This window comes from Ooceraea biroi, chromosome 5, assembly GCF_003672135.1.
Source record: "Ooceraea biroi isolate clonal line C1 chromosome 5, Obir_v5.4, whole genome shotgun sequence".
Lineage (NCBI taxonomy): Eukaryota > Metazoa > Arthropoda > Insecta > Hymenoptera > Formicidae > Ooceraea > Ooceraea biroi.
Window position 1 is genome coordinate 3442015 of NC_039510.1, and position 27991 is coordinate 3470005.

Sequence of the window (27991 nt, forward strand, 5' to 3'; positions counted from 1 at the left end):
ATGTAAACTATTCAGTAAATTAATGTAATTGTAACGCCTCTTAACGAGATTCATGTACGGCAGATTCAAAGCGGGAATGTTATCCGAAAATTCAAGAATACGAGAGTATTCTAAATAAAAAAAGCGTCCTGAATACATGCCTGAAATGAATTTACCTGAGTTTGGATGGTCAGGTGTTCTCTCTTCTGTTCACCCCTTTGTTACCTTCGTGAAATTCTTCACAGAAAAAATATTTAAAATAGGTTTCGCAGTCCACATTCTTTGTTACCTTCATGGAATTCTTCGCAGAAAGTATTTAAAATTTTTAAAATATTTTTCGCATTCTACATTCTACTTACAGTAACAACACTGTCGACTATTTTTCCTTTTATGAAAAGTTCGAGAAAGGATTGCGTTTGTGTCTTCATTGTGATTTGTTTCTCTCAAGGATGATAAAATAAATAAAAAAATAACTTGCCACTTATCAATAATGCATAGATCCTATATTGACATGTATTATTTCGAACTTTCTAATAAAGCCTTTGCTATTTTCTAATTACAAATGCAAAATCTTCACCAGCAATAATATAAAAACGAACTCAGCTGGGTGTCTCGTAAAACGTTAAATTTTTCCAAAAAGGGAGAGAAAGCTAAATGCATGTATATAATGCGTATATAATGTATATAATGAGCACTTGCTTAAAGTTTAAATTTAAGGGGAAAAATGTAATAAGAATACGAACAAATAAGTGAAATTCAATAGTTATCTCATGTCGGCTTATAACTATGACTCACGGAACATTTAACAGCGATAGAATAATCCTACGATTTATCGACGAACAATTTTCTTGCCATGAAAAAGATAATACTGTCGAATATTTGTTAGAAAATTGTGAAATACGACAGAGTTTTTTTCATTGCTTCTTGTAGTAGTGATTGCTGCGTGATAAAAAAGATTTAAGGACCAGGTCTCCGATAAAGCTCTTACGATAACTAACCGTAAACTGAAGTATTGTATAGAAAGAAAGAAGTAAAACATGTCTTTTAGCACGTTTGCAAAAAGTGAAAGAATGGTTGAGAAAGGATATACATACATGTAAGTATTTCAATCTTGATTGTAAATAAATAAACCATAAAAAAGACAGTAAGCTTAACGCATTTTAACGATAAGAAAAGGAGAAAATAAAGGAAAGAAAGGAAGAAGTTGAGATTGAATGGGAGAACGCCTTTTTTGTTGCAAAAAAGAGGTTTATTGCTATACCGTTACCTGCCAGCCTCAAGTCTCAAGTTTGCATGTGTTACAGGTTTTACTTACAACTTATAGCAAATAAAATGTTCTGCGAATTGAGATTTATCCTTTTTCGATCTATTGAATTAAATAATATGGCGTTTCTATTTTAAAAGGAGCTAAAATATCACGTTTTAATAGAGACGTTGTCTTCTTTTCAGTATTAGGGAAAGGGTGCGAGCTGTCTGGATTAGAGTGGAAGCAGATTGCGCTCGACGGAAAAAGAATCTTTGAATAACGGGATAGTACAAATGAAAGTTTACACTCTTTGGTGGAAATGAAGATCGGCGACGAGAGAAAACATATTTGTCATTTGCTTGTAAGTAGCATGAATAAAAACGTGACATATTTTTTCATTTCAAGATTTCAAGATTTCAGGAACCAAGCGAATAAAGAAACTGAATACTGTTTTACATACTTTTAATATATTTTAATATAAACGTTATTAATATAAACTTTATTATCTTTATTATTTTATTTAATATAAACTTTATATACTTTTAATATATTTTAATATAAACGCAAAGTCGACACACGCGACATTACGTCTTCGAATGTGCACCCTAATTCGGGTTACAAAACGATTTCGAAAGAAAATTCATGTTAAATACGTTTAGCTTTTTGTATTTGTCCGAGGAGTTATTAAGAAGAAACGGTACAGAAAGAAATATATTTTTTAGGAGGTGAAAAGGGTTGGTGAGAAGGATTGGTCTAACGGACTAACAGGATCGGAGAACAGTAATTCTACAATGGTCAGTAACGGTTCTACATCCTATTTTCGTCTTCGTAAAATTTAGGTAGGATAGATAAACTTTTCGCAAGAATCGAGCAATAGTACCTAGTCATCGAAACAGTGGCGGTAGAGTCTATGCATCCGAATGACAAGTCTGCTACGATTGGATAGAACGACCAAGGGAGGAGTAAAATAAGAAAAGAGTGGGAAACTGCCCTTCTTTAGCCAAACAGTGAAATAGGCACACGCACTAGTTTCACCGTGGCACTTCCACATTATGATTCAGGTTGAAGAGAATTTGCTCTGGACAAATCGTGCACGTGCTCAGACGTTTTGTTTCCATTACAGTAGTAGTAGTAGTTTTTACAGTATTATTTTTTTACAATAGTATAGACAGCTAAGAATGTTTAAAATATGTTTATAACAGTGCATCGAGTGAATATTACGGATACCACGGATCTCAATATTTTCGTCTGTGGATCTATTAGCGAGATTGGTGAAATAAGAATTTCGCAAAATGAAATAATCTCCTATTGGAAACAGGTGTTTCTTATAGTAAGTATATGTATTGTAATAATGAATAAGGTGAATAATCTAGCGAGAAAACAGAGTGAATCGATCAAAATTAATAGCTTTAAATGAGAATTTAATAATAAAATGGAGAGCGAGGAGTAGTGAACTCTCTCAGTCATAGTGAGAAGGCTGTTGTATTTTATCAGAATCGACTTTCTTTATGGCGTTTTTTCTGATTGTTTTAAGTATTATTCGAATATATTTAAATAATGAGTTAATTAATGGAAAATGATATCGTTGCAACCAACGATTTACATAAAACTTTCCTTCTCTTTTAAAAAAATTAAAATTACAGAATTGGTTGCTTCCTTATTATATAATAGTATTATTACTTAAATAATTGTTTTCTTACAAATAATTTATTTACGTTAGATTGATGTTAGATTTCTTGATGACATTGTTTCCTTACTTTATGCAGCCTATTATCTATTTCAATGTATTGACATTTATAATGTATATCTAATACACTATCTATTTCTTTTTACTCATGTTCAGTTGTGATCATGACGCATATACTTTGCTTGAAATTTATAAATGTATATTTCGTTACTAAAGAATAGCGATGAATAAATGTTCATGATAAGAAACAGTCATTAAAATTATAAAATATCTTGAGAAAATTTGTATTAATATTTATCGGCTTTAGATTTCAAAAAGGGATAACAAAATTTCTTTTTCTAAAGCAATTTGTAAGAATATTTATAAATGCCATTATGCAGAAGGTATTATTAGATAATCTTTCTTGTATTCTCGAGATACGTCTCGCCACATGCATGCACGTTATGTTGCAGACACTCGCGCACGTTCTATGGATTAAAAAATCAAAAACTATATTTCTATCAACTATGAGATTTATAATTTTGTCTAGTATGTTATTTAATGATACCTGCAAAAATCGAATCACATTCATAAAGAAGCGATCGCTACTTTTTCGCTTAAAATTCATGCCACGTGCCAAGCATTTTCGGATATCGACCACAATTGTTAATTACTTACATTCACAGTTATAAAACTCATAGGTTGAAAATATTCTAGAGTGGATATAAAAAATTCCTCTATCTACTTGCTCGTTCGTTATAACATTAATTAAATACATTGCACTGTTCCTTACTTTTAAAATGTTACATTCATTCCTGAATTGAAATTTGTTTTCTTTCAATTTTAATATTCCAATATTTGCTGTTATATATTTGCATTTTATACTTTAAGCAGCTAAAGCGAAGGCTCTTTCAATACTAATATTTAATTTACAGATGCTATTTAGAATAAGCAAATTTTATTTGAGTTTTGTCATTAGTTTCTCTTTTGAATTTTTATCTTAAAAGAAATTGTCTGCTTGCTATCCTGCTGAGACACAAAGTAAAAGAGAAAACAAGAAAAGAGAATTCAGCTCAAAAACTAGGTAAAATCCTGGATTAGTTTCTTAAATGTAGGTAGTTACTGTGTCTCTCAGTTTCTCAGTCTCTCAGTAAAATTTAGATTAACATTTTTCGTTGTAGTTGCGTAGTACTAGCGGTATATTGAAATTCTTGAAATTTCAATATATTTTCAATACTTTTCAATCATAGATTTTCAAATTAATGGCGATATCCGAGAATCAGGATTTCTTGCGTGCGATTGACCACGCCCGGTTACCATAGTTTCTGAGTGAGTAATCGCACAACCCCTCGCCGATTGAGAATTTCATCTCTCTCTTTCTCCCTCTGTCTTCCTGCATTATCGTATATTTTATCCTTTTCATTTGTTGGACCCTTCCCCCTTTGCGCGCAACAAAATGTCGGGATAAATACAATGGAAGCTGTACCGATATCCAGTTCTCGATACTCGAATGTGGAATATTTTCCTTTTTTCTTGCACTTGTTATATTGCTTATTTTTCATGGTACGCATGTAAATTTTCTTCTTATCTAATAATCGATTGACGATTGAAGTTTCTATTATATCAAAATCAAATACATAACGTTTTAAATTAAATGAACAGCTTTCAATCATACGATCAAAATGTTTTGATGTAATATCAATCACAACAAAATTACCTTTTTATATCAATCTCAGACAATTTTTCAGACATGCTATGTATGTCTGCACGATTCTTGAAAAATTAATTAGATAGATTTAATATGAATTTCAAATCTGAAGATTATTGATAAGAGCCAGCTAAATTCCTTTTTCTTCGAAAAATGAACATGAGATTAAGATGGCAAGTTGTATTTCATTAAATTACTTGGATTTCTTTTATTTAATTTTTTAAGCATATAAAACTTTGTTTTTCAGAAAGAAGAAATTCTGTAGGAAATAAATCTGGTATGAGATGCTAAGAATTTTGAATTTTCCCAAGTCGTTCAACACACTTCTCAAGTCGTTCATCGCGTTTATGCGCAATAGACAATTATATACAGGATATAATTTCTCATCCGACGAGTTGCAAGCTATCATAATGCATCAAGCGGATCAATCGGTGAATACATCAGAAAGGTATTAAAAACATTGAATTATCTTGAAATAATATAATTATATATTTATAGTATTTAACTTAATAGCAAACCACCATTATTTTTGCAACCTAGTATTATGTTGCAGTTCAAAGCATTGTAATTCGCCATCGGAAAACAGTGAATACAGATTAAATTCAGATCTGAAGATTATCGATAAGAGCCAGCTAAATCCTTTTTCTTCGAAAAATGAACATGAGATTAAGATGACAAGTTGTAACACAAATTGTAACATGTACAACTCAATAAGATCGAGAGACAATGAGCGCCATAAACATAGCCTGCAGAAGAAATCTGTGGCATGCAACATTGATGATTGCTTATTGCCCGACACTAATTTTTGGAAGAATTGGCCATTGAACAGAGAATTAATGAGACTTAGTACAGATCCAAAGATTATCGATAAGAGCCAGCTAAATTTTTCTCCTTCGAAAGCTGAACATGAGATGGCAATAAATTTAATTTCCAACATGTCCAATTCAAGAAGATCGGAAGAAGATAAGGGTCTTATGCGGTGCTTGGAAAATAATTGCAACTTTGAGACGTACAATATTGATGAGTACGTCTTGCACAAAATCAATGTCACTCACTCCTTACTTTGGCCATTAGAAAACAGTGAATACGGATTAAATTCAGATCTGAAGATTATCGATGAAAGCCAGCTAAATTCTCCTTCTCCTTCTCGTTCCTCTTCTCCTTCGGAAATTGAATATGAGAGTAAGATGGCAATAAACCCAAATTCCAACACGTCCAATTCAAGAAGATCGACAGAAAATAAGGTTCTTAAACGGTGCGAGAATAATAATTGCAACTTTGAGACGTACGACAGTAATAAGTACTGGATGCACAAGCACATCTTTTGCTTGCCATCGAAAAACAGCGAATACAGATTAAATTCAGATCTAAAGATTATCGATGAAAGCCAGCTAAATTCTCCTTCTCCTTCTTCTCCTTCGGAAACTGAACATGAGAGTAAGATGGCAATAAACCCAAATTCCAACACGTCCAATTCAAGAAGATTGACAGAAAATAAGCGCCTTAAACGATGCAAGGAGCAGGATTGCAATTTTGTGACTCACAACATTACTGAGTACTGGATGCACAAAGCCAATGCTCACAGACTTAGCTATCCTTACGTTTGTCGTTACGACCACTGCAAGTTCGTCACCAAATACAAGCATCATATGAAGCACCATCAGCTTAGCAAGCATGAAAATGTCAAGCTATACAAGTGTGACTACAAAGATTGTACGTATGACTGCGTAACGAAATCAATGCTGGCTAGTCATCAGAAGTCACACTGGGATTATTACCCGTACCAATGCGGTAGCTGTATATACAAAACCAAATTCCTGAATATCTACAAAAAGCATCTACGAGACAATAATCATAAGCACGGGATGGCGCTTAACAAATACGGCGTACCGGATCCAACCATCGTCATCGATATTTACGGTACGAGGCGAGGACCTCGACAAACAGCGACTGCAACAAGTACACACGAGCAAAATCAAGATTGCAATGAGCAATCGCAAGCAGTCGATAAGAACACTGCGTATTCCAACAGTAATATATTAACGCAATATTATTCGTGGGTATCTGACTTTGGGCTGCTGTGCGCACAAAAGGTGAACAAATTGCTTGAGAGCTATCATGCAAACACCAATCTTGGCCAGCTTCAGCGACGAAGCGCGATCGACATTAATTGCGAGAGCAACACGTCTGCTACACTGACAACAATGCAGAATCATTATATTAGATATGCATCAGTCATGTATGATATGCTTAGACAACAATATTATAATGCGTTCCCGCAAAACCAGGAAAAAGCCTGTGTATCCACCATTGGACCATTGGATACACCATTGGATCTTCGTGTGTCCGAGGCGTCTCGAAGGTATGATCAATTCTAATTTCTTTGATAATTGAATTTGGCATAGTGAAATATGATTTAAATTTTTGAATGTAATGCTGTAATTAATATTTTATTTAACGAATAAAATGCGCTTACTCTGCAGGCTTACAGTTATTCCGCATTTACAGTTTTGCGAAATGTGCAATATCAATTAAACAACTTTAAACTTACCGAACAGCATTTTTAATTAAAAATTTTTAACCGGTCATTTGACCGTAGTAGGTTTAGTGTTAACATTTCACAAAAATAATTTTGTTTCAAGTATAAATATCTTGATCATTTTCGTTTGGACACTTTATGTATGTACATTGTTTTTAATACATTTTCAAATGACAAGCTAACGGTCAATGTTTCAGAAAATAAATTAAGAGACAAGCAGAAAGTAAACGCGTGTTAGATTTCCGATATTTTGCAATTGTGCAAGAAGAAAATATAACAATAGTTACATTAGTACTCTTACGATTATGGCACATAATTTACCAGGCGAGAAAAGTGCTTGGATACCAGATTTAATCGGACCGATTTTTAAGAGAGACAGTTTGACGTTAAAACAGGTTAGAAGCACGAAATATTTATTTGAATGTGTATTTTTATATATTTTGATTATGCTGTATTAGATTGATGTATCAGCAATACAAGTAACTACATAAATTTCATCTAAAATTTTCTAAATTCAGTATTAATGCGATGACAACACATACGTATGTCTTTCTTTTTAATACACGATATACGTTATATGTCTATGTATATATTTTTATATATATCTTTATTGCATATTAATAGTTCATAATAAATTATCTTTTTATACGATTGTAAAATATCTCAAATCCAGCTTCCATGTATTCTCTCATTTAATTCTCTTTTTAATTTTTTCTTGATTATTCAGCATTAGCTTGTCATTTAAAGATATATATACAATTTCTGTTTTATATATAAAATAATTTTTTATTTATTTTAGGCATTAGATTTGCGTAATGCAGATGAGCAGATTCATCATATGGCTACTTTCGTTCCCGATGAGGTGTTATACGGAATAGATTTGTCGAAGAAAGATTTTCGAAGATTTCAAGCCGTTTTAATGTTTCTGCAGATAAGTCAGTCCTAAACTTTACATATTTGCGTAATCATAGATTCTTCTAACACTTTGCGAAGCAAAACCCAAGCAAACAAACATGTTTTTCAATAAATTGTACATCAAAATTAATGTAACGACAGGTTTCTCAACGTTGTTTAAAAAATATATTAACAATAACAATGGCGGAAGTTTGACATTAACTGCAGTATTAAATAGTTATGTACACATTGTGGTTCGTGAAATATACTGCAGTGATGGAGATGTACTAAAATTTTCTAGTAAGGATATTGTTCAAAATATTATATTAGCTTGCATATTAATTTAAAACAGATAATAAGTAAAAAAGATATGCAGCAAAGGGTTTATTAGCGATGTGGAAGGCCCGTGATGGCGAATTCATGTTCGATACAGTGAGAAGAGTAATCTCATGTGCGACATGTATACGAAGTTGTATCGCAGCTCTGAAAAATGAAAACGAAATACTTAGAAGTAATTACATTCAAAAATTACACAAAAATTACATTCTTATAATGATATTGTTCATTATACGAATACTTTTTAGTTTTAATTTAAATGTATTTTTTATTTAAGTAGAAAGATATTACAAAGTCATATATCTTTATACGTAGTAGATAAGTTATAGGTATATATATTATATCTATACATATATTATTTATATTCAAATATGTATATGTATATATATATTTATTTATTAGGTTTTTTAATTATTATTAGCTTTTTGTATTAATTATACTTAAGTTTTTGTATTACTTGCATAAAAACGTAAGTACATTATTTATAAGTTATTGCGAGCAAAAATTGCAAGTTAAATCTATATTATTTATAAATTCAGTAAATATAGGTATTTCAGCTGGGGACGTAACGTTTTCAGTGATCGGCGATGACAAAGCTCGACATTTTGTAATTTTCGGTCAGCCGATTGAAGAACTAAAGCGTGCTCAAAAAATTTCTCTAACAAACGATTTAATATTATCATTGAGTGCATGGCAACATTGCACTCCAAGTCAATATGAATATGTTATTAAGGATTTGTATAACATCAAGGTAGTTGATGAAAACATCTAGTCTATATTTTTTCACTCTATTCTACTCGACATTTATAAAATTCTGTAAAATTAACTTTTTATCTTTGTGTGCGAATTATCACGATATGTATTCTGCTCATATATGTATAATATCTGATACATATCTGAAATATATATACAATTGAAAATAATCTCTCTCTATTTCTTATTTTTCCTTCTTTTTAACTTACACAGGTAATTAGGATACTAGATCAGTCAAACGCAAAGTCGACACATGCAACATTTAGGTCTTCGAAGGTGTACCCTAATTCGGATTACAAAACGATCGAAAGAAAATTCATGTTAAATTCCATCAAGCCCTTGTATAGACCACGTAGAGTATCTACTATTAACAATGAATCGTTGAACGTTGAAATGTCGCTAAATAATGATTCGTACTTAAAGCAGGAAGAAATAACTACAAGTAAAGTAAATGTGTGATTGCTCCTTGTACATATCCTTCTCTTATTGTTCTCTCTCACTATTTTTCTTTCTTCTGTAATTTATTATATTATATTTCTAGAGAGAGATTTTACAATACTCTCTTATCGTATTTTTACACATGGTCAATTTCGCTTCTTAAAAATGTCACTCGTAAGCTCTTTTTTTGGCCAGTTTGATTTTATTGAGGAATTATTCTATTGAATGTTTCCATTAGCAATTGCCACAATAGCAGCGATAAATCCAGACTTTGGTGTGCAGTTAAGAAGTTACTTGATGAAACCTGTAATCCAACAAGTATTATTTTTTATTATTTGCAGCTGTGACAAAAAAGGATCTGTTAATTATTATTTTAGTTTCATCGAATAATTTTTTACTTTTCATAGATCGAAAAGAGCCAGTCACTTGAATTTCTAACGGAGATCAGGCAAATCACTGCAATCTCCCTCGATGTTATCGCCAATAAATGTCCAGACCACGAATTAATTCTCTTGGCCGATCGTTGCTTTATACTTTTGCACAGGTATCGCGAATCGTGATTACAAGTATTAAACAAGTATTCTTCTATTCTTATTTCATAAATAATTACAATATAAAACAGAGCGGTAGAATATCGAAAATGTATCATTTTATGATTTCATTATGCTTCTATTATTATTATTACTATTATTTAATATATATATATAATATATTATTATTTAATTTTGTTTTTATCATTAAAGTATTACTTGTTTTTGTAATTAATATTATCATGTCATATCGGGACAGATGATTATTTGCGTACATCAATATTCATTTACAGTATAGCTGCGAAATATGCGGGTTGCATTAACGCGTTGAGCCTCTACGACAAGAATATCTTGTTCTGCATCGTATTCGGAATACGCGGATCCGACAACGACGATCAGTTTAAAATTAACGAGACCTGTAAAAATGCGGTCACTTGCGCGATACATATGCTGCAAGCGGTAAAGAACGTTGCCGGAATAATTAGTGCGTTTGTCGGCGTCTCAACAGGTATGATTCAAATCTCTTCGCGACTTACGTTCACCTGCAGCGTCAATTCTAATTTCAGGAATGGCTTACTGTGGTGTGATCGGACACAGCGCTAGAAAGCATTACGCGGTTATCGGATTGCCCATCGTCAAAGCTGAAAAGATAATGGATATTTCTTACAACAAAGTAATCGCCTGCTTGATTATTATGAAATATCCAAGTTTGAATTTTGCGAGAATCCGTGTAGAATTTATCCAAGATATCCAAAACAAAGTTTAGCGATGTGATTTTTAACTGACAGATTTCCTGTGACCATGATACTGTGCTGCACAGTCGTTTGAGCAAAGACCAATTTCGTTCTCGAGGGGTGAGATCACTGCAATTTGAGAAATGTCACATCTACGATCTTGACTATTCGCGGTGAGCATGCTCGAATCTTTCTTCCTTCGTTATTATTTTATTCAACATCTCTCTACTTTTTAGTTATTAGTAATTTTAGAAAAACTTGCAAGTAAATGATCAAAGATTAATATTGTATTTTATTCGGTTTCAAATAAATCCCTCGTGTGTCTGAACAGAATAAAGAAAGATGTCGAAACGTCTTCTTTGGATTATTGTTATCCGATTTTGGGTAGAACGCATGAATTGGAATGCTTCGACAATATTTTGGACGATATCGGAGTGGCAGATCGGAATTATTCGGGATTATTGATTGAGGTTTAACATAAATTCTTTTTAAATTCGTATAAACGTAATTTTTAATCTCATTACGTTAGTATATGCTAACTTACGTTAGTATATGCGTATATTACCATTACCGGAACACTACAATTGCTTCGCAAACTTTGTAAAATTCGTCGATTATTCATCGATTATTTGTCGATTATTCAGGGTAGCGAGAGATCGGGAAAGTCGAGGCTTTTGGACGCTTTCGTCACGAACGTTTGCAACAGACAAATACGACCGATCAAACTGTCCCTTCATTTGACATACACGGAGAATCCATATGCAGTTGTATACCATGTTCTCTTGCAGGCATGACACAATTTATTTAATTTAACGTCTTAAAGAATGAACGTTTGTGCAGAGAGAAATTGCTAGCGATTTATACTGTAAGCTTGAAAATTTATAACTCTCGATATAAGTAACGCTGGTTCCTATTTATTTTAGCTGCTTGATGCCGAGGATTTCGACACGGTCGAGGAGCGTGAAAAGGCATTACTAGATAAATTGGGTGACGCCCTTGCCGTGAAAGATTTTTGCTATCTTAATCCGTTGATGAGAGTCAATTTTCCTCTTTCCGATATTTATACTACGGATTCCGACTGGCGACGTCATACGAAAACTATCAGAATCTTTGAAACGATCTTGAAAATGGTATTTTATCTTACCTTGAGTAAAATGTTGTGACTATCAGTATTAATATAATGTAGTCACTCGTTACTTATAGCTGCAAACAAAGATTTGCATCTTGCTGGATGACATTCAGTACATGAATTATAAATCTTGGCAATTTTTGTCATCAGCACTTAACAATCCAAATGTCATCATAGTGATGACGATGCTGAAGCCGAATTCCTTGAAAAATTTAACAGATGCCGAAGTAGAAATCTGTAAAGATGAAAGGCTGACAAAGTGTACGTTAAACGGTCTGGAGCCAAATCTACTTCCAGTATTCGCGTGCCAATTTCTAAATGTCCTAGGAATATCTAGAAAATTGAAAATGTATACCTACCTCTATTATATATAGTTACAATAGTTTTGTGTTAAAAAGTTTAAGGAACTTAAACATGAGAGTTTTTACCAGGGATCTGCAAAGGTGCCAGGATGGTCGTATAGACTGTTGCGAAACATTTTTAACTTCTATTCTTCAGAATAATGCTTTGGATTTTATTACGATAGAACTCAGCCAGTTAAAAAAACATGATTTGTTTTTTCCATACATCTCTCTTGTAACGAAATTACCAGTTGATTTGACTTTAGAAGAGCAAATACCGCCTTTACAGTGGAAGCAGATAAAACATTTAAATGTTTGCATAGAAAACAAAGAGTATTCTAACATTTACAATGTAGGTGATGTAAAAGGTAGGTATGCCGTTAAAACGTTTTGCTACCTTTCTTGCCAACTTTCCTGAAAAATTTTTAATTCTAAATTCTCAGTTTTACTTTGCTGTGAGAAATAAAGTACAATCTCGAGCATACACAGTTTTCGTACAATTACGTTAATCGAATTTCACGATTCCTTAATCGAAGATTTTGTCACTGTAGAAATGATGGCTGAGATTTACCACAAAATGAACCCTTATGAGCAAAGTCTTATTACGTGCGCTGCAACGTTAGGCAAAGTGTTTAAGCGATACGTGCTGCAAAACGTGATGCCAAACGCGATCTTGCCACACACCAACAAAGGTGAGTAGAATTAATTAAAACGGAAAGCATTTGAGCAGCCTTTAAAACTAATTAATTTTGTGGCTGCTCTGGGTCCAAATTCATGCTCGTGTGAGACAATCTAAGATTTTTCTTCTCTCAGGGCAGCCGCAGTGATAGACCAATGGTAGGCTTGCGAGGAACGCGAGTACAAAGTACTACAAAGTATTTATAATTGTTTGTCAAAATTGCAGCTATTTCTGAAATGATTCGAATGCGGATACTGGAATGCGCATCTCTCCAGCGACGAGATTTTTACTACAAGGATCTCATCTTCTGCGTCGACAAAAAGCGAAAGACGTTTTCTGATATGCATCATTTGCTATCTTGCAATTGTCATCACTCACGTAAGTTTAGTAAAAGATATTTAACGTCAATGTTGGTCGAAAAAATGATAGCGCTTTGACGAAACCTGCGAGTGCTCGTGTGTGCTTTTTGTAATAGATGAGGATGCTAGCGCATCTTTGGTCCAGTATGCTCACTGTAAAATGCTGGAGTTTAAAGTCGATCTGTTTCGCAAAGTAATATACGATATGCAATCGGACGCAGAGAAACGGGACCACCATGCTAGGATAGTGAAATTGTACATCCAAGATGCCCGTAAATGCATTTCCTGCGGTGGTCGTAACTTTTTAAAAATTCCCAGCAAAGAGATATTCATGGAGGTAAATTCTACGAACAATAAATAATATTTCCTGCAAATCTTTAACAGTTCTCTTGCTGATTGTTATTAGAAAGAAAGCCCGATAGAATCAGCCAGAGTTTCGTTGACTCGTCGCCGCTCGATTGTCGAGAATCAAAACGATAAATGGTCACTCGCAAGGCGGAGTGTACTTTCTGTGAGCGCAATCGCCTCAAGGAGACCAGAATCTTCCGACACGCGCAGGATATCCCTCTTGCCGATGTATCTCGATGATGAAGAGGATGAAGGTTGACAATCCTCCATTCACTGAAATTATGAATTCCAACAAATTTTAAGCGTATTTCTGTGACAGTTCCGAGAATGGAGACTAGAGAGAGCTTCATAGCTGATTTTCCATGGTTTCGGAAACGATCGGCGAGTATCGCTCTGGAAATGATGAAGGATCCTTTGTCGTCGATCTGCCTGGAGGAATTCAGTCATATTGATTATCGTGACTGCCAATGCAACAATATCATATCGTATCTCTTCTCGAGGTTGCATCAGCACATCGAGAATAGCGGTAAGATCTTGAGATCTTCTGCGAAAACGTTATCGTAAGGTATCATTTTAATAACTAAACTTTCTAATTATCAACTCAGGGGAGATGAATGAAATACTCGATTTTGTAATGGAGTACAGCGCCGGACTGATACAAACTGCGCAACCACTTTACGCTATTACACTGCTTACGGTCGCCACTAAGAGAAATGAGGCCGCCGAGAAAGAGGAGAGCAACCTGGAGGAAAATATTACAAATAAAAGAATCATCCTGATATTAATGGGTCTGTGTGCATTTCTCTATGTGCGTATGCGAAAATTGCTGCATTATTATTTGTTCCATGGGAAACTCCATGGGAACTGTGCAGCGGCATGGCGGATTTTTTTATGGGCCACTACACGATTGGCGACCGACTGAAACGCCCTTTATTTTAGGGGATGCACACAGCGCGTTGGGAAACCAGGCTCAGGCTAAAAACTGTTATACCGAAGCGGTGCGATTACAAAGCTTTCCTTCAAAAATGAACAAAGCCATTTGTTACAGTATATTATCGAGATTTTATTGCATACCGTTGGCTCCTCCACAGCAATCAACCAATAAGATATCTCGGCATCTCGCCATGAAAAAACTCGAAATGGCGTCATGCCTGCGTCATCTTTGCACGGCTTTCGTGGTATGCAGTTGTTCAATCAAATTTTGTATTTTTCTTTCTTTGAGACAACATGAGAACAGCCAACATTAACAACATTAACAACAAAGTGCACAATTTTCGCGTTATAGGCAGAAGATAAGTTAAAAGTAGCGCAGGTAGCCGCTATACGAAGTGTCAAACTCGGTTTTCCGAGCGCTGACAATTTTGCGGAAAAGGGCGAGATATATCTCGCAGCTGTTCAAGTATTGTATCGCACGAAAAACATGAAGTTACTGCGAGAGGTTGAGAGATCGATGCTGGCTATTATAAAAGTAAAGACTACCTGGTACGATGCCGAGGAAATAGTGATGGTGGCCAATATCTATCACACGATGTATCAAACTAGGTATAATTCGATGTGTTAATAAAATTAATACGGGAAATTAATTGATGCGTGAAAATAGGGCATTAGGAGGCAAACTGGAGGAAGCGGTAGACATGGGTATCAGAGTCTTGAAGATATCTGTTGCGCTGCACCTTAATAAGCTGATGCTAATTATCGTGCCATCGTTAATCGAGATAATGGTAACATTTCAAATTGATTCGCTTGCTCCTTGAATTTTTTACGCATTTCATTTTCATTTTGTGCCATCATGGCTCCGTTTTACGCACGCCGTTTATTTCTATTTATTTATTAATTGATTAGCTGTGGACGAAACGTATTAATGATGCCGTCGATCTGATGCAGCAGCTATTCTTCTTAGCAGACAGCGACATAGATTTGTCAGCCAGAACGTGGTATTACGCTCTTTCTTTAGAACTCATGCTGGACGCAGGGATAGTACTGGAATCATATGATTCGTCTTATACTTACTACAAGAAATTCATAGGTGAAAAAAGGACGCAAGCTTTGACGCATTAAAGTCTAAGAATACTGCAGAATAAAAATACAGAAAAATACAGCTTACAGATCGAAATCCTGCGTAATGCGCGATCCGCAAAGTTTGTGCCGTTTAATGACGTGTCTGTGGATGTATCAAATTAGAATGTGAGTGTTTCGAGATCCTTGTTCGAAACTGATCTTTTCTTCAACGCGTGAGAATAACAAATAATTTATTACAAAAGTATTGTAATAATACAGGGGATACGCTGTTATCAACTCGGTGGAATGCAGAATGGAGGAATACATGACAGATATAAATTATTATAATTTTGCTCAAATCTTCTCTTGCTGCATGGTAATTAGTTAATTTTCTGTAATCTGAATATGTAAATTCTAGTTAGTAGTCATACACGTATCAAGAGGTCTTGGAGCGACAGATAAGCTCTAAGCAATAAATCTAACAAAGTTAGTGACATCGGTGTACCTTTCGTAGAGACTGGAATGTTGCTTATTGATACTGTTGCGCTGCGTCAATTTGAAGAACTCTACCGAGCTGCTCACCTTGATTCAGAATACTGGCAAAATGATCAAGTGCCTCAACGGTATCTCTAGTCACGCGGCGGTCGTAAAACCGCGTTTATACCTGTTGGTAGCATACTTGTACGTCATTCGCGGCCGTAAATCGAGCACGCGATTTTATTTGCACAAAGCGCAGAAATTCGCCAGCTCGCAAGGGAACAAGATGATATCGGCGTGGATCATACAGAACAAACGGGTACAAATCAATTCGATGAAGATTAGCACCTTTCGATTAGTTAGCAAAATTAAATTAAATTAATTGGACGCTTTTAATCAAGTTAATTAACATTTTGGAATATGAATAATTGCCGTATTTTCTTTTGCAGACGTGGATAGAGAAGATTTATAATAATATGGCGCAATACTGGTTGGAATACGTTGAATCGGAAGACATCGTGGCCTGGCAATATATCCGTAATTTCAACATCGATACCTGGTCTACTATTCTTTATTCTTTATCAACACCCGATGCACACGTGTAAGAATTCGTACGGAAAGCACCTGTATAAATAGATTAATATTAATATTTAGAATTTACGTTTAATATTTCATATTACATGATACAAAGATGATTTTGGGAAAGAGAAAGTGACTGTTATAGCGAAATATTTATTTATTAAAGGCGTATTACACTTTTACGTTCTAAAAGATAGACACGACGATTCCTTCGTGCGCACGATACTCTCTCTCTTCGTCAAGGCGAAATTTCTTCGGTTCTTTCCCTTTTTCCACAAAAGTCACCTCCTCCGCGCATGATGAGTCTCGATCGCGGCAATTATCGCGAGTTTGCTTAAATACAAATATCTCCGGCGACCGACGTTTACACTTACGACGATTAGTTTACTGCGCATTGCTAATTAATTGCTCTATTTGGCCGAATTTGGCCGAGTACGCCAAGGATGTTTGCGAATCAGAGAAAAAGAGAAAGACAGAGAGAGAAAGGAGAAGAGAGAGACGAGTAATAGAAGAGAAAAATGAGGGGAGAACACGAGAGAAACGGAAGGAAAGGCGCGCTCGATCGACCTCCTTTCTTTCAAAGAGAGATGAAGGAAAGAAAGTAAACGCTTTAAATATTCTCCGCGTAATCTTACACTTACGTTCTAACATCGCGGTAATCTTCTCAATTTCATTCGACTCATTCGCGATTTAATTCGATAGTTCCGCACGCACATCCGTATTGTCACCTGACTCGCAGCATCGGCGATTTTCTGGCAATCGCCCGTACAAAATTGACTCGCGAAAGATTTTAGACGTGGCCTACGTGTGAATTGCCACTTGTAAATTTCTACGTGATTTCGTCGTTTCGGCGTAAGACTTGCATCGGCGTACCCGGCCCGAATGTGCCCAGTTCGGACACGCGCGTATAATACTTGAAATTACTTGCCCGAACAGTAGAGTGTCCCCCCTCGCGCCTACCGCGCTCCCAGGCGACGCGAAAGTCCGAAAGATGTCTAGGATACGTCTAAAAGGCAGCTAAAGCACGTCTGCTGGTCTCGGACGTTCTTTAGATATCTAACGTACATATCTCTAAGAAACATCCGAAAGAGTGAAATATCTTTTAGATGCTGAGATGAAGGGACCTCTAAGGCACGCGTGATTGGCACCGCGCGGTTTGAGCCTCTCTCCCGCGTCTTTCAGACGTTCGCGTTGCCCGGGTCCACCGATCGTTCGACGGGATTCTTCCCGATCGCAACGATTGTAGCTCCTCTCGGTACGGCTCATTCGTGGGCATCGACCTCGTTGTCGATGCGACTGCTACGTATACCAGTTTTGCCTGTCCAGGGGTAAATGTCCGGGCATGCTTGACAGGTCTTCATATACCTCACGCCGCTCTTGTGCCAGAGATTGCAGACCTTTGAGTTATTGCACTTCTTGGGTCGGTCCTGCAAATAATGATTATCGTATAAAAGATTCATAATTTGTTTGCGGTATAATTACAGTAGTTACGCAAGCCGTAATTATAAAGATCAGGAAAATGAGCGATAGATTGAAAGTTAGAGACAGACGCGACAAGTCTCACCGGATAATGGCATCCAAAGGGTTCGAAAGTGTGGAGAAGCGCGAGAGGAGTCGGATTCCTTATCCACTGTATGGCTTGCCAGTTGGTGATTACCCACACGTCGTCCATCCCGACGATCGTATCGAGGAACGATATGAAGCCCTCCTTATGATGGGGCTGAGTGAACCATGCGGCGTGGTAGAACAGACCGAAAGGCGCCCTGTTCCGTGAGAAGGCAATTAAATCTCTTGCTCGATCCGCATTATCGAAATCTTGGATGGAATGTTTCCAATGTTTTGACTCCAATAACAGCGTAATTATGCAGAAAAATCAGTATGCTAATGTTGGACGTATCAGTCTCGCGATCTTTCAATTTCGATCTAATGATCGTTATTTACAAGCGTGAAATACATTACCAACCTGTTAGTCGTGTAATGCCTCTCAAAGTTCTTAATGAGCATCTTGTATACGCCGTCCGGAGTCGGTGGGTTGCTGCAGGCGTCTCCCATGGAGCACCTACCGCCATTGAGATCTTGCCACATTACCATAGGAACTTCCCACAATCCTGGATACGATCTCGTGGGACAAGGCGGTATCATACAGTCGTGGAAGAGCTTATAATCCAGCGTGTAAGGCCAGCTAGGCGGCCGGTTCTCATAGATAGGCATGGAGGAATCGTACGTGAAGTTTGTGTCCCAGAGCATCTTGAACATGTTGTTTCCGCCGACCTGGAAAACCATCAGATTTATAATAATATCTGATTTCACACATATTAACGACAAAAGTTTTCTTTATGGAAAGTCTTTTCATATCTCTCGTGCGATACGTCTTTCATGATAAATAAAAAGAATTCATTACCGATAAGAAGGGAGCCCTCATTCCTCTGACGTCCTCCAGCTTGACGCCTCCGTAAGCCGCCAGAATTTCACGCTGCCCAGCAACTTCTCGCGCCCACTTTCGCGCCGAAAACTGTTCGCCGAAACTGTGCCTGTTACGAGGATTTATTGTCGTGTCGATCATTCGAGTTATGAAGAATCAATTCTCATGCCAAAGCTAAGGTGGTTCACGACACGTCGGAAATACTTTTCTTTTCTTTTTATTACATAAGAACGATTATAGCACTGGTCTCGTTTGCTTTTGTAAAACGCTTTATAGAGGATCGACACCAATCGAGAAAAGATGCCAGCGATTTCGTAAGAGTGGAAAGATCATGCTTGTTGTATCGCGCAATTACAGAATTTATCGCAAGAATTTAAATTCGGCACGATGAAATAAAGGTATTTTAGCGGAAATTGAGTTTCAAGACAAAAACTTTCCGAACGTGTCGTCACCTTAGTGTTATTCGACATTACGCGACAAGCGAGAGCTGTTCGTCTATTGATCCAAACAACTCTTGTACAACTTGTTAATTGCTTCATCAGCGGAACAAAGCTAGCGTTAGTTACAACACCAAACGGCATGTATGAAGAAAGGTGATAATCGCTTAGCAACTTTGAAATTTGCACCTATGCGAGCGGTGTTAGTGCGTCAATGATACGAGTGACTGAACAAACGTCATTCCTGAGAGGCGCGTTGTGCATTACAATTAGAAATGAACAAATCCGGAGGCATCGGTAAGTAGTTAGCTGCTAATTTTCTAGACGTCACCAAGAACATACGTCAGGATTAATATCGTCGTCGGAGCTGTAAGATTCTTTTAATAGAAACGGCGATAAGAATCATGCTGTGCTACACGACGACCTTCGCGTCCGTCCAACTCGATTCGAGTTTACTTACGAGACCGTGTGGGAGGCAATCTCGTGGCCCGAGGCATAGAGATTTTGGACCTGGCTGTAGTCGGTCCACTCGTGGGACACGTAGAAGGTGGCCGAGATGGGACAGCCGTTGGGGTTCTTTCGTCCCTTCTCGAACAAGTCGGCGTAGAGACCCTTGTTCAGATCGTTCACCGAGTCGTCGAAGGTCAGGAGAACGATTTGCGGTATTTCCTCCGGCAGGTAGTCACCTGTTTCGTTTCGGGATTCCGAGTGGACGGTGGAAGCGAACGGGAAGTGGAGAACACGGAAGAGTCGGGAGGCGCGTTAGAGATCGTGTCCAGATGTACGTGGAAGTGTGTAGAATTGCATTTTTTTTGCGGATGAGTATGTGTGACAGTTTTTTTGCGAATGTTTTTTTTATATACGTGTGTGTGAGCATGTACCAGTTACGGTGGCGCGTGATGGGAATGAGAGAAAGAGAGAAAGAGAGAGAGAGAGAGAGAAAGAAGAGTTAGTACCACGCGTCATTAGTATACGACACAGGTGTTGTATGCACCTGGTGAAACCGCGGTTCTCCGATGTGTTACTATCAGACTCCGCGATCCCTTGTCCGAGTGGATCGCCGATCTCTTATTTGATGGAAATACGCGCGTGGTTTCACCGGGTGCGTACGGTAATTTTCATCGTTCTCACGGGGAATTCTCTAATTGCATGGTGTCATCAGAAGGTACGATTTTATCATTTTTCAAAGTAGCAGGCAAAAGTAGCACAGGCGTGGTCTGCGAGCAATTTATAATCGACGGAAGTGCCGAAATTAATTAAATTAATTGAAATTAAATTAAATTAATTAATTATGAAACTAATTAAATCTGATCTAAGTATCGCAGAAATAAAAATTTAAAGAGAAATACAAATTTGTTTTAACGCAAATTTAAGGAGACAATCGACAAGTGCATCCAATTAGACAATTCCTCGCGAAGGTGCGTCTGCTTTCCCGATTTAACGTCCACGCGAGACGTTCTTCAGGAAGGCGGTCGAGTGGGCGACAGGCGACAGTAGAAATCAGACGTGGAACGTACAAACACGCAGCCAACAGATGATGACGTTCGATGCGAGCTTCGCTCCTCCACTCTGGTTAAAATAGCGCGATGATATGCGACAATCCCCGGCGTTAATGTGATATTGCGCTTGCTTCCGTGACACGAACCACTTACGAGACTGTGTGAGACGCCATTTCGTGGCCGTCCGCATAGAGATTTTGCACTTGGCTATAGTCTGTCCACTCGTGGGAGACGTAAAACGTCGCCGAGATCGGGCAGCCATTCGGATTCTTACGGCCGTTTTCGAACAGATCGCTGTACAGGTCTTTATTAAGGTCGTTTACGGCGTCGTCAAAAGTGAGCAGAACGATCTGCGGCGTTTGCTCGGTCGGAATACCACCTGTACACGTCACAGTTCCAGCATTGGAAGTTGGAAGAGTTTTATAGATCAATTGTGGACCAGGCACGACTTTTCACGACAAATTTTCGGGGGACTATGTTTCCTCCGTCCGCGTGGCAAAACCGAAATTCTGCGATGTTCCGCGTAGATGAGTAGGATAATTCGACGTGACGTTGATCAAATATTCGGTCGAGTGCCTTCCGAGTAGTTGGATGCAAATTGCTTTCAATTTCGAAGGGCAACGCACGCGACGAGCTGCGCCGCGAGCTGCGAGTATCACGAACGTATCAGACGTGGATCTGTTTCACTTTCGAGCGTGCCGTGTTACGGTCGCTACGTATGTAACGTTAGAGAATCGGAGAAAGTCACGACGAGGCTGTCTAAGTCTAAAAACCGTTCGTCAAACTTAACATTCGTGGCGCGCGACCACTTGCGTCACCCATTCGGCCACTTTTTCGTACGGCGAAACATCGAACAAATGGGCGCGATCGCGCCTTCTATTATTGATTCTATCTCACCCCATTATTGATTCCCGATTGATCGGCGGCAGACAGAATTCGGCGAGACTTTCAAACGAGATCTGCTTCCCGGGACGCGAGTGTTTTACTTCCTTATTTACATTCAGCTGGCGAGCGTCCAAGCTTCCGGCACGCGAAACGCAAAGTTCCCCATCTTACGTTTTCTAGCTCGCCGAACGTCATTTCCGGTCTACTTAGGTAATCGAGAAGTAATTGGTCTGATCCTTTCGAAAACGTCTCAGAGATCAGCGTCGGTGAAATTTTAACAGTCACTTACTACAAATCATTCATTAAGACAGTAAATCGCTGAATTAGTACTCCTCATTAGCACCGGAACTTCAAATTAAACATCTCGTTCTCGAAAATGAAAAGCAGAAGAAATTAAATTCGGATCAAAGTCAACCGACGTAAAATTCGTAAAATTAATTAATTTCTTCAAAAATCAGATTATCGTTACGTCGCTAACTTACCTGGGATATCGATACCACCACAGTTGCAGTCCGGAATCAAGCAGACGTCCTTGCGGCATTTCGCCGCCGGTTTGTCTACCTGAGGAGTCGGGTAGATTGGGTACGGTCTCGACGGAGGATATCTGTAGATGTCAATAAACTCTTGGGCCTTTGAAACGATCTCGGTGGACGGCTTTAGGGTGGGTCGGGATCGTCTGGAAGCATCGGTTGGATCAGCATAACGGAGAAAAATTAATCTCGATTACATATATATAAATAACAAAATAACAAAATTTCTCGCGTTTGTACGTCGAGAAACGTTTCTCGACGTGCGAATGCGAGAACAGATCTGCGAGTCGCTGTGTCATTAAATCACACGTCGTTGAAGAAAGTGAATCGACAATGAACTTACGGCGGTGCCGTGCCCCGATGGATCTGCTGCGGCCGACCTCGGCTGGAAGAAGCAGAGGCAAAATTCGAGCGTAAGATAGGATCTGACGATTTCCGGCGGCGTGAATGAGGAAAATGAGTTCGTTTACTGCGTGGCGGAGAAAGCGCATAAGCGGGCGAGGGGACTTCGTGTTGCCGAGCTGGGGAGCGAAATCGGGTCTCGGCCGACGGAAATCGGTACAGGGCCGTCCTTTTCGTGTCTTGCACCACGCGCGAATCGATCGTGACAACCGAACGCGAGTCGTTCGTCATTTACGAGCGTGTCTGCATAATCCCGAGAGCTTAATCCTCTCGAGATCGTATTCAGCGTCGAAAACCTCGTACGGAACAATCCAAGAATGATTTCAGACACGAAGAACCGCTGACGGAGATGCTCCACGACGAAACAATTTGGTTCAAGTGAGAATGGCAGAAGATGAGAAGAGAGAAAGACAGAAGACAGTGTAGGCGCTCCGATTAAATTGTATTTTTACATTACCTCGGTGCGTTGACGGTGTAAGGCCTGCTGGTCGTGCTGGGAGTCTGCGTGCTCGTAGTCAAAGGAATAAAGGTATCGACGATGACGTTTGGCGTTGTCACGTGGACCACTGGATGGGTGAGCACGTTCGTCCTGCGTAGGTAAGAGATTAAAGCAAGAGAAAATTGAAAATGGATGTTTGAAGCTTGATTGTTATAATTAAAAATGGTTCGTATAGTTTTTTCGAGGATTGCGAGAAACTTTCTCGATATCGCGGTTCAGCGGTAGTAAGGAATTAACCATTAGGGCCATTCAGGTTTAATCGAGTCAGGCTAATCGCCGCAAGGAGGTCAATTAATAATGGAAACAATTTTCTTACCTAAATTGCTGGCCGTCAGATATGCGGAACTTGTTCTTATTCAGTTGAGCCTGGAATGAAAAAGCGGGGGATCATTTTTACGTGCGCCCACGAAATGTTATCCACTAACGATGTAACGATCTTAATGGACTTGTTCAGTTCTTGTTACGTGAAACATGTCTGCATACTTGATTTTCGTAGATATCGTAGTCTTGCACGTCCTGATTGAGATTATACTTGTCCGCCTCATTCACGGCAACCTTCTTCGGCTTCTGATATTGCTTCGTATTCACTTCGCTGATTTTCACGTTCGGCTGCTGCACCGGCACCGTATGGTTCACGGTATATTGATTGTAATCTATGTACAGCAATACAAGATCATTGGGAATTACCGGGAAATTCTGTTTCGTTTTAAAAAATGTATTTCTCGATTTTCTGCAAGTTTTGTCCGACGAAGTCGGTCTTGAAACGCAGTTGCAGCACTTGAAAAATCGCGCACGAATATATCACAACTTGTCGCAAGAATTGCCTACCGTCGTCTTTGTAGATAGATACATCGTCGTCGTAGATCGTATAGTACGGATAACTTTGATCAGGATCGCTGTAATAAGCCTTGGACAGGACTGGTGTTACAGTCGAGGCCAGAGTTTTAGCGAGTCTTGGTGATTCGGAAGTCGGAACGGGCGTTCTAAAGAGTGAAGAAAACATTGTTAACGGAAAATTAAAATAAATTTTCACGAAAAATAAACGAATAATAAAAGAAGCTCTCGAATAATAAAAGAAGAAATTATAATATATATTTTTTTAATTAATAAAAGACTTGAATCAAGGGAGAGACACGGCATGAGGGTACGGAGAGGCGATTATCGCATTAATGTGAAACAGAAGTTTCGAGGAGAAATCAGAAGGCTGAATTGGAGGTCTTACTTCATCGCGGCAAGAACGACTTTTTTCTCACAGGAATGACTTTGTTACGAACCTGTAATGAGTCTCGGCTTGGGCACGTGCGCTCACCAGGCTCTCCTTCTCTCTCTCCTAAAAAAGACACGCGACACCTGAACCTCAGTGGTCAGCATTTTTGAATCGCCGTATTCATTGCTAATTGATTAAATTCACTCCATTATAAGTGGACGCGCCTATCTTTTATCCTTTATTTTTACTTTTAATGCGACTTTCTACCGGCGTTCCCCCGATTAAAAACCCGTCAATGACTCTCGTAAAATCGTGTGCAACTGGATTATGTAAATTTTTTATTATAACGCGTTGATTACTGAAACTACTTAGCTGCTCATTTAATTCTCCGCGTAATTACTTCAAGCAATTATTTTCCAACAGAAAATGATTTATTCAAGTATAATTAAACGTTTCTTGAGAAATATATCGTTTGATCCCGTAGTGTGTTATCGATATTCTCGTCTCAAGATGCTTCCAGCTGCGACATATTTTGTATCATTATGTCATTAAGAGATAATTGCCGGAATCTATTTAGTGAAAGATCACGATTGTTGCAACTCACCGCTATTATGTTCCGTCGCAGACCGTCGCGGTCACGCTGTACCTGACCGATCGTCGAAGGTTGTCCGCGGTACACCCGTTGCTGCCGATCGTTTTCAATTTCCGAGGCGGGACCGTACTCATCTTCGTGGTAATTAGTCCTGGAATGCTGTCGTCGCAACTGCCTCTCAGTGATCTGCGAGACCGGCGGTGAGGTGCTCGTAATCGAGATCGGTTGTCTCTGAATCGGCCGTTGTTGTTGCTGCTGCTGCTGCTGATCTCGTAGTTGCTGCTGCTGTCTGTGCTGATGCTGTTGCTGCTGCTGCTCCTGCAGGTCGAGTTTCGCGGATCTACAATGGCAATAATATAATTTTAAAAACAATCATTAGCTAGCTCGTCGCATTTCATACTTTTCTTTAGAAAAAACGAAAGAGACCTGACTGAGAAGAAAATGTCAGATGTTCTCCGTTGAGCAAGAGATTACCAAAACAGTAAGTATTTGGTTTCATCTCGCGTAGCTAGTCATTTCGTAGCTAACGGAGAAACAGGACTCTCTATTAAAAATTATTGCGCGATCCCGTGTATCGACGCCAATCATGTGCGATTACGAGATCCTCTTCCTGAAGTTTTCTTTTTAAATGGCAAGGACAGCCGAGAGATTCGAGCGAGGCGAACATGAGCAAATTGAGAAATTTTTTCCCGATTATTCGCGCACAATACGTTAATGTGTACCCACCGGCTGAGCGTTGCTCAACTTTGGATTTATATAACGGGACCCGGCTGTCGTCGTTTGCTCTTTCTCGCTTGAAGAGATCCATTCTCGTGTGTAGTACCGACCTCCTAGTATTTTCGTTTGCGTACGTAACGAAGAAAACAAATTGATTCTAGCACGCGCAACTGCACACGCAGGTGCGTCGGTTTTTCTTGCTCTTGCTCAGATCGGCTTTCTCGCACCGTTTAGTTCGCGCGAGAGTAATGTCCATGGTTATGAATATTACATACTTTCTGAAATTTTTGTATGCATTATTCCGATCGTAACGTAATGACAGTGAGTAATGAGTAATGAAAAATAACCGCTGCAACATATTATTTTCTGAAATAACAGATATAACGGTTCGACAAACGGACTCGTAGCGCTTATTTTTGTTGCAAGGTAGCGATTAAACTCTAAACTCGGGTAATCCGGCTAAAGTAATAATAATGAAAAAGGAAAGCAAGCTCGCGAAGATTTACAGGCGGAACAAAGTGGCATCTACGGGCTCTTGCTTGCGTCCGTACGTTTTATTAACGTGCAACATTGTCGACATGTCTTAATTTTTTTTTATTATTTTCTTTAAATCGTGCATGGGACACGCCGTGCACGGAAAGTCGTGTGAGATGCGTATCGAAAATCCGTCCGTAGACGCCCAAGAAAACGCGATCACGGGTTTGTTCTAACGAAACTAATGGCTTTCTTACGGGTCTCCCCGCCTGCTGCGATCTAGTCGCCTTGATCGAGCGCTATTTCTCTTTCTTTTCACTCTCACTCTCGCCTTTTTCTCCCACCGGTTGTCGCAAGCGTGGGTGAAGCTCGAACTTGTGTGTGCGGGTACCTGTGTACGTGCATGTGTGTGTATCTTGTGTGAGCAACCATTGTTTTGCAATCACGTTGAAAAAAAATCTCACGTATGGAATGCAATATCGTTATGTCGTTTTCGTAGAAAAATACGTTCTTTTCCGATTACGGTCCAAGACATTTTGTGAAACATCGAGATAACATTATCGATGAGAAACTCACCTCTCCAACAAGGGATCCTCCTCGGCCTCCTTGTGAGGCAAGCCTCCTTCCGGGCAGCCTACATTTCGCGGCCAGTCGCACGTCTGCAAGTCGTGGCTGCAAGGAAAGCAAACAATTCCAATTCCTTTTCGATATCGCAGTCGCGTCCGCATTAATTACTCGCAGGCACGCCTCGCGATAATTGCCGACTCCTTAGCGAGATTTCTCGTGCGGCAGCACGACGATCGTAATTAAGTGGTAAAATGACCGCGCTCTCAACAGTCGGACGATTTATGCAACTCGACATCAGGAGAGCGCATTTCCCGAGAATTCCGCGTGGACTCGTTCATCATCGAGGCTGCATTTGGCGTCGCTCCCGGAGCCGCTGTCTCGGTCTTACCCGTACTTGGATATCGCGTTACCATTAAGCACCTTGGGCTATATCAGCCGGCTTCGGCGCGGCGAACCCGTTCGCACACGCTCGCTCGTATCGGCCGAGGTGTGGCTGATCGATTTTTTTCTCCAGGGCTATGCGGTGCACATACGACCCCCTTTTACCGTGCAAATCCGGACGGTGGATTGAAAGTAATCCAGGATCGTATCAGCGCGCGGGGGCCGATATCCCGCGCCGCGCTGCCACAAAAGCGTGTTCAACAAAATTCATATCAGTCATACGCATACGCTTTGTTTTCGCGTGGAGATTGCTCCAGGAGGGAATCCTGGATGCTGCGCCCCGGGATTTTAGCGTCGAATTTTCGTGTTTGCGGCCGGGCACAATTTCGCGGGAAAGTGCGATCTCGTTCGCGCGATACGCGTCGCTGAAAATCTCTCACGAGCCTCATAATGCAACTCTGGGAGCGCGAGACGGGTCGCGCGCGCATCCGGCTCCTGTCTACTCCTAAGTATCTGCTTGACAATGCATGCATACTCTCGATTCGACGAAATCGCGCATTATTCGCTCGCAATTTCACCGCTAATCCGTGACCATATTTGCCGATCGGTCCACGAGCGTGGAATCGTTTCCACGTTTTTTTTTTCT

General features: G+C 38.9%; 2 protein-coding genes across 3 annotated transcripts in view; one reads left to right on the forward strand and one right to left on the reverse strand.

Moving 5' to 3' along the window:
- Positions 1-7443: 7443 nt before the first annotated feature.
- LOC113561933 lies at positions 7444-16785 on the forward strand. Its single transcript, XM_026969594.1, has 21 exons — positions 7444-7533; positions 7938-8073; positions 9798-9877; positions 9967-10103; positions 10383-10597; positions 10656-10762; positions 10878-10996; positions 11155-11293; positions 12027-12301; positions 12384-12685; positions 12830-12989; positions 13461-13668; positions 13738-13933; positions 14285-14491; positions 14969-15221; positions 15280-15400; positions 15522-15705; positions 15779-15863; positions 15957-16053; positions 16192-16473; positions 16604-16785. The coding sequence occupies exons 1-21, from the start codon at positions 7444-7446 to the stop codon at positions 16757-16759; spliced, it is 3549 nt and encodes a 1182-aa protein (XP_026825395.1). The 3' UTR covers positions 16760-16785.
- A 90-nt stretch (positions 16786-16875) lies between these two features.
- The window catches only part of LOC105287641, a 37450-nt gene continuing 26334 nt past the window's right edge, over positions 16876-27991 (reverse strand). Inside the window, exons 3-16 of one of the 2 annotated variants that reach the window (XM_011353301.3) lie at positions 26974-27069; positions 25219-25546; positions 24682-24737; positions 24236-24390; positions 23891-24060; positions 23724-23773; positions 23366-23497; positions 22850-22891; positions 22459-22652; positions 20053-20278; positions 19135-19264; positions 18697-19004; positions 18298-18496; positions 16876-18160 (exon numbers count right to left, since the gene is read on the reverse strand). In XM_011353301.3, the coding sequence (XP_011351603.1) occupies positions 17996-18160; positions 18298-18496; positions 18697-19004; positions 19135-19264; positions 20053-20278; positions 22459-22652; positions 22850-22891; positions 23366-23497; positions 23724-23773; positions 23891-24060; positions 24236-24390; positions 24682-24737; positions 25219-25546; positions 26974-27069 (2251 nt within the window). In that variant the 3' untranslated portion in view covers positions 16876-17995. Of the gene's footprint in view, positions 18161-18297; positions 18497-18696; positions 19005-19134; positions 19265-20052; positions 20279-21244; positions 21471-22458; positions 22653-22849; positions 22892-23365; positions 23498-23723; positions 23774-23890; positions 24061-24235; positions 24391-24681; positions 24738-25218; positions 25547-26973; positions 27070-27991 lie in introns of both variants that reach the window. The other variant, XM_011353302.3, reaches the window with a different exon arrangement.

Bases quoted from the DNA above. Each gene is read 5' to 3' on its own strand.
- LOC113561933 (XM_026969594.1), top strand. From the start codon at position 7,444: ATGGCACATAATTTACCAGGCGAGAAAAGTGCTTGGATACCAGATTTA. The intron at 8,074-9,797 runs GTCAGTCCTAAA...TGTTTCCATTAG, and splicing joins TTTAATGTTTCTGCAGATAA to CAATTGCCACAATAGCAGCG. The intron at 12,686-12,829 runs GCTACCTTTCTT...CCTTAATCGAAG, and splicing joins GTATGCCGTTAAAACGTTTT to ATTTTGTCACTGTAGAAATG.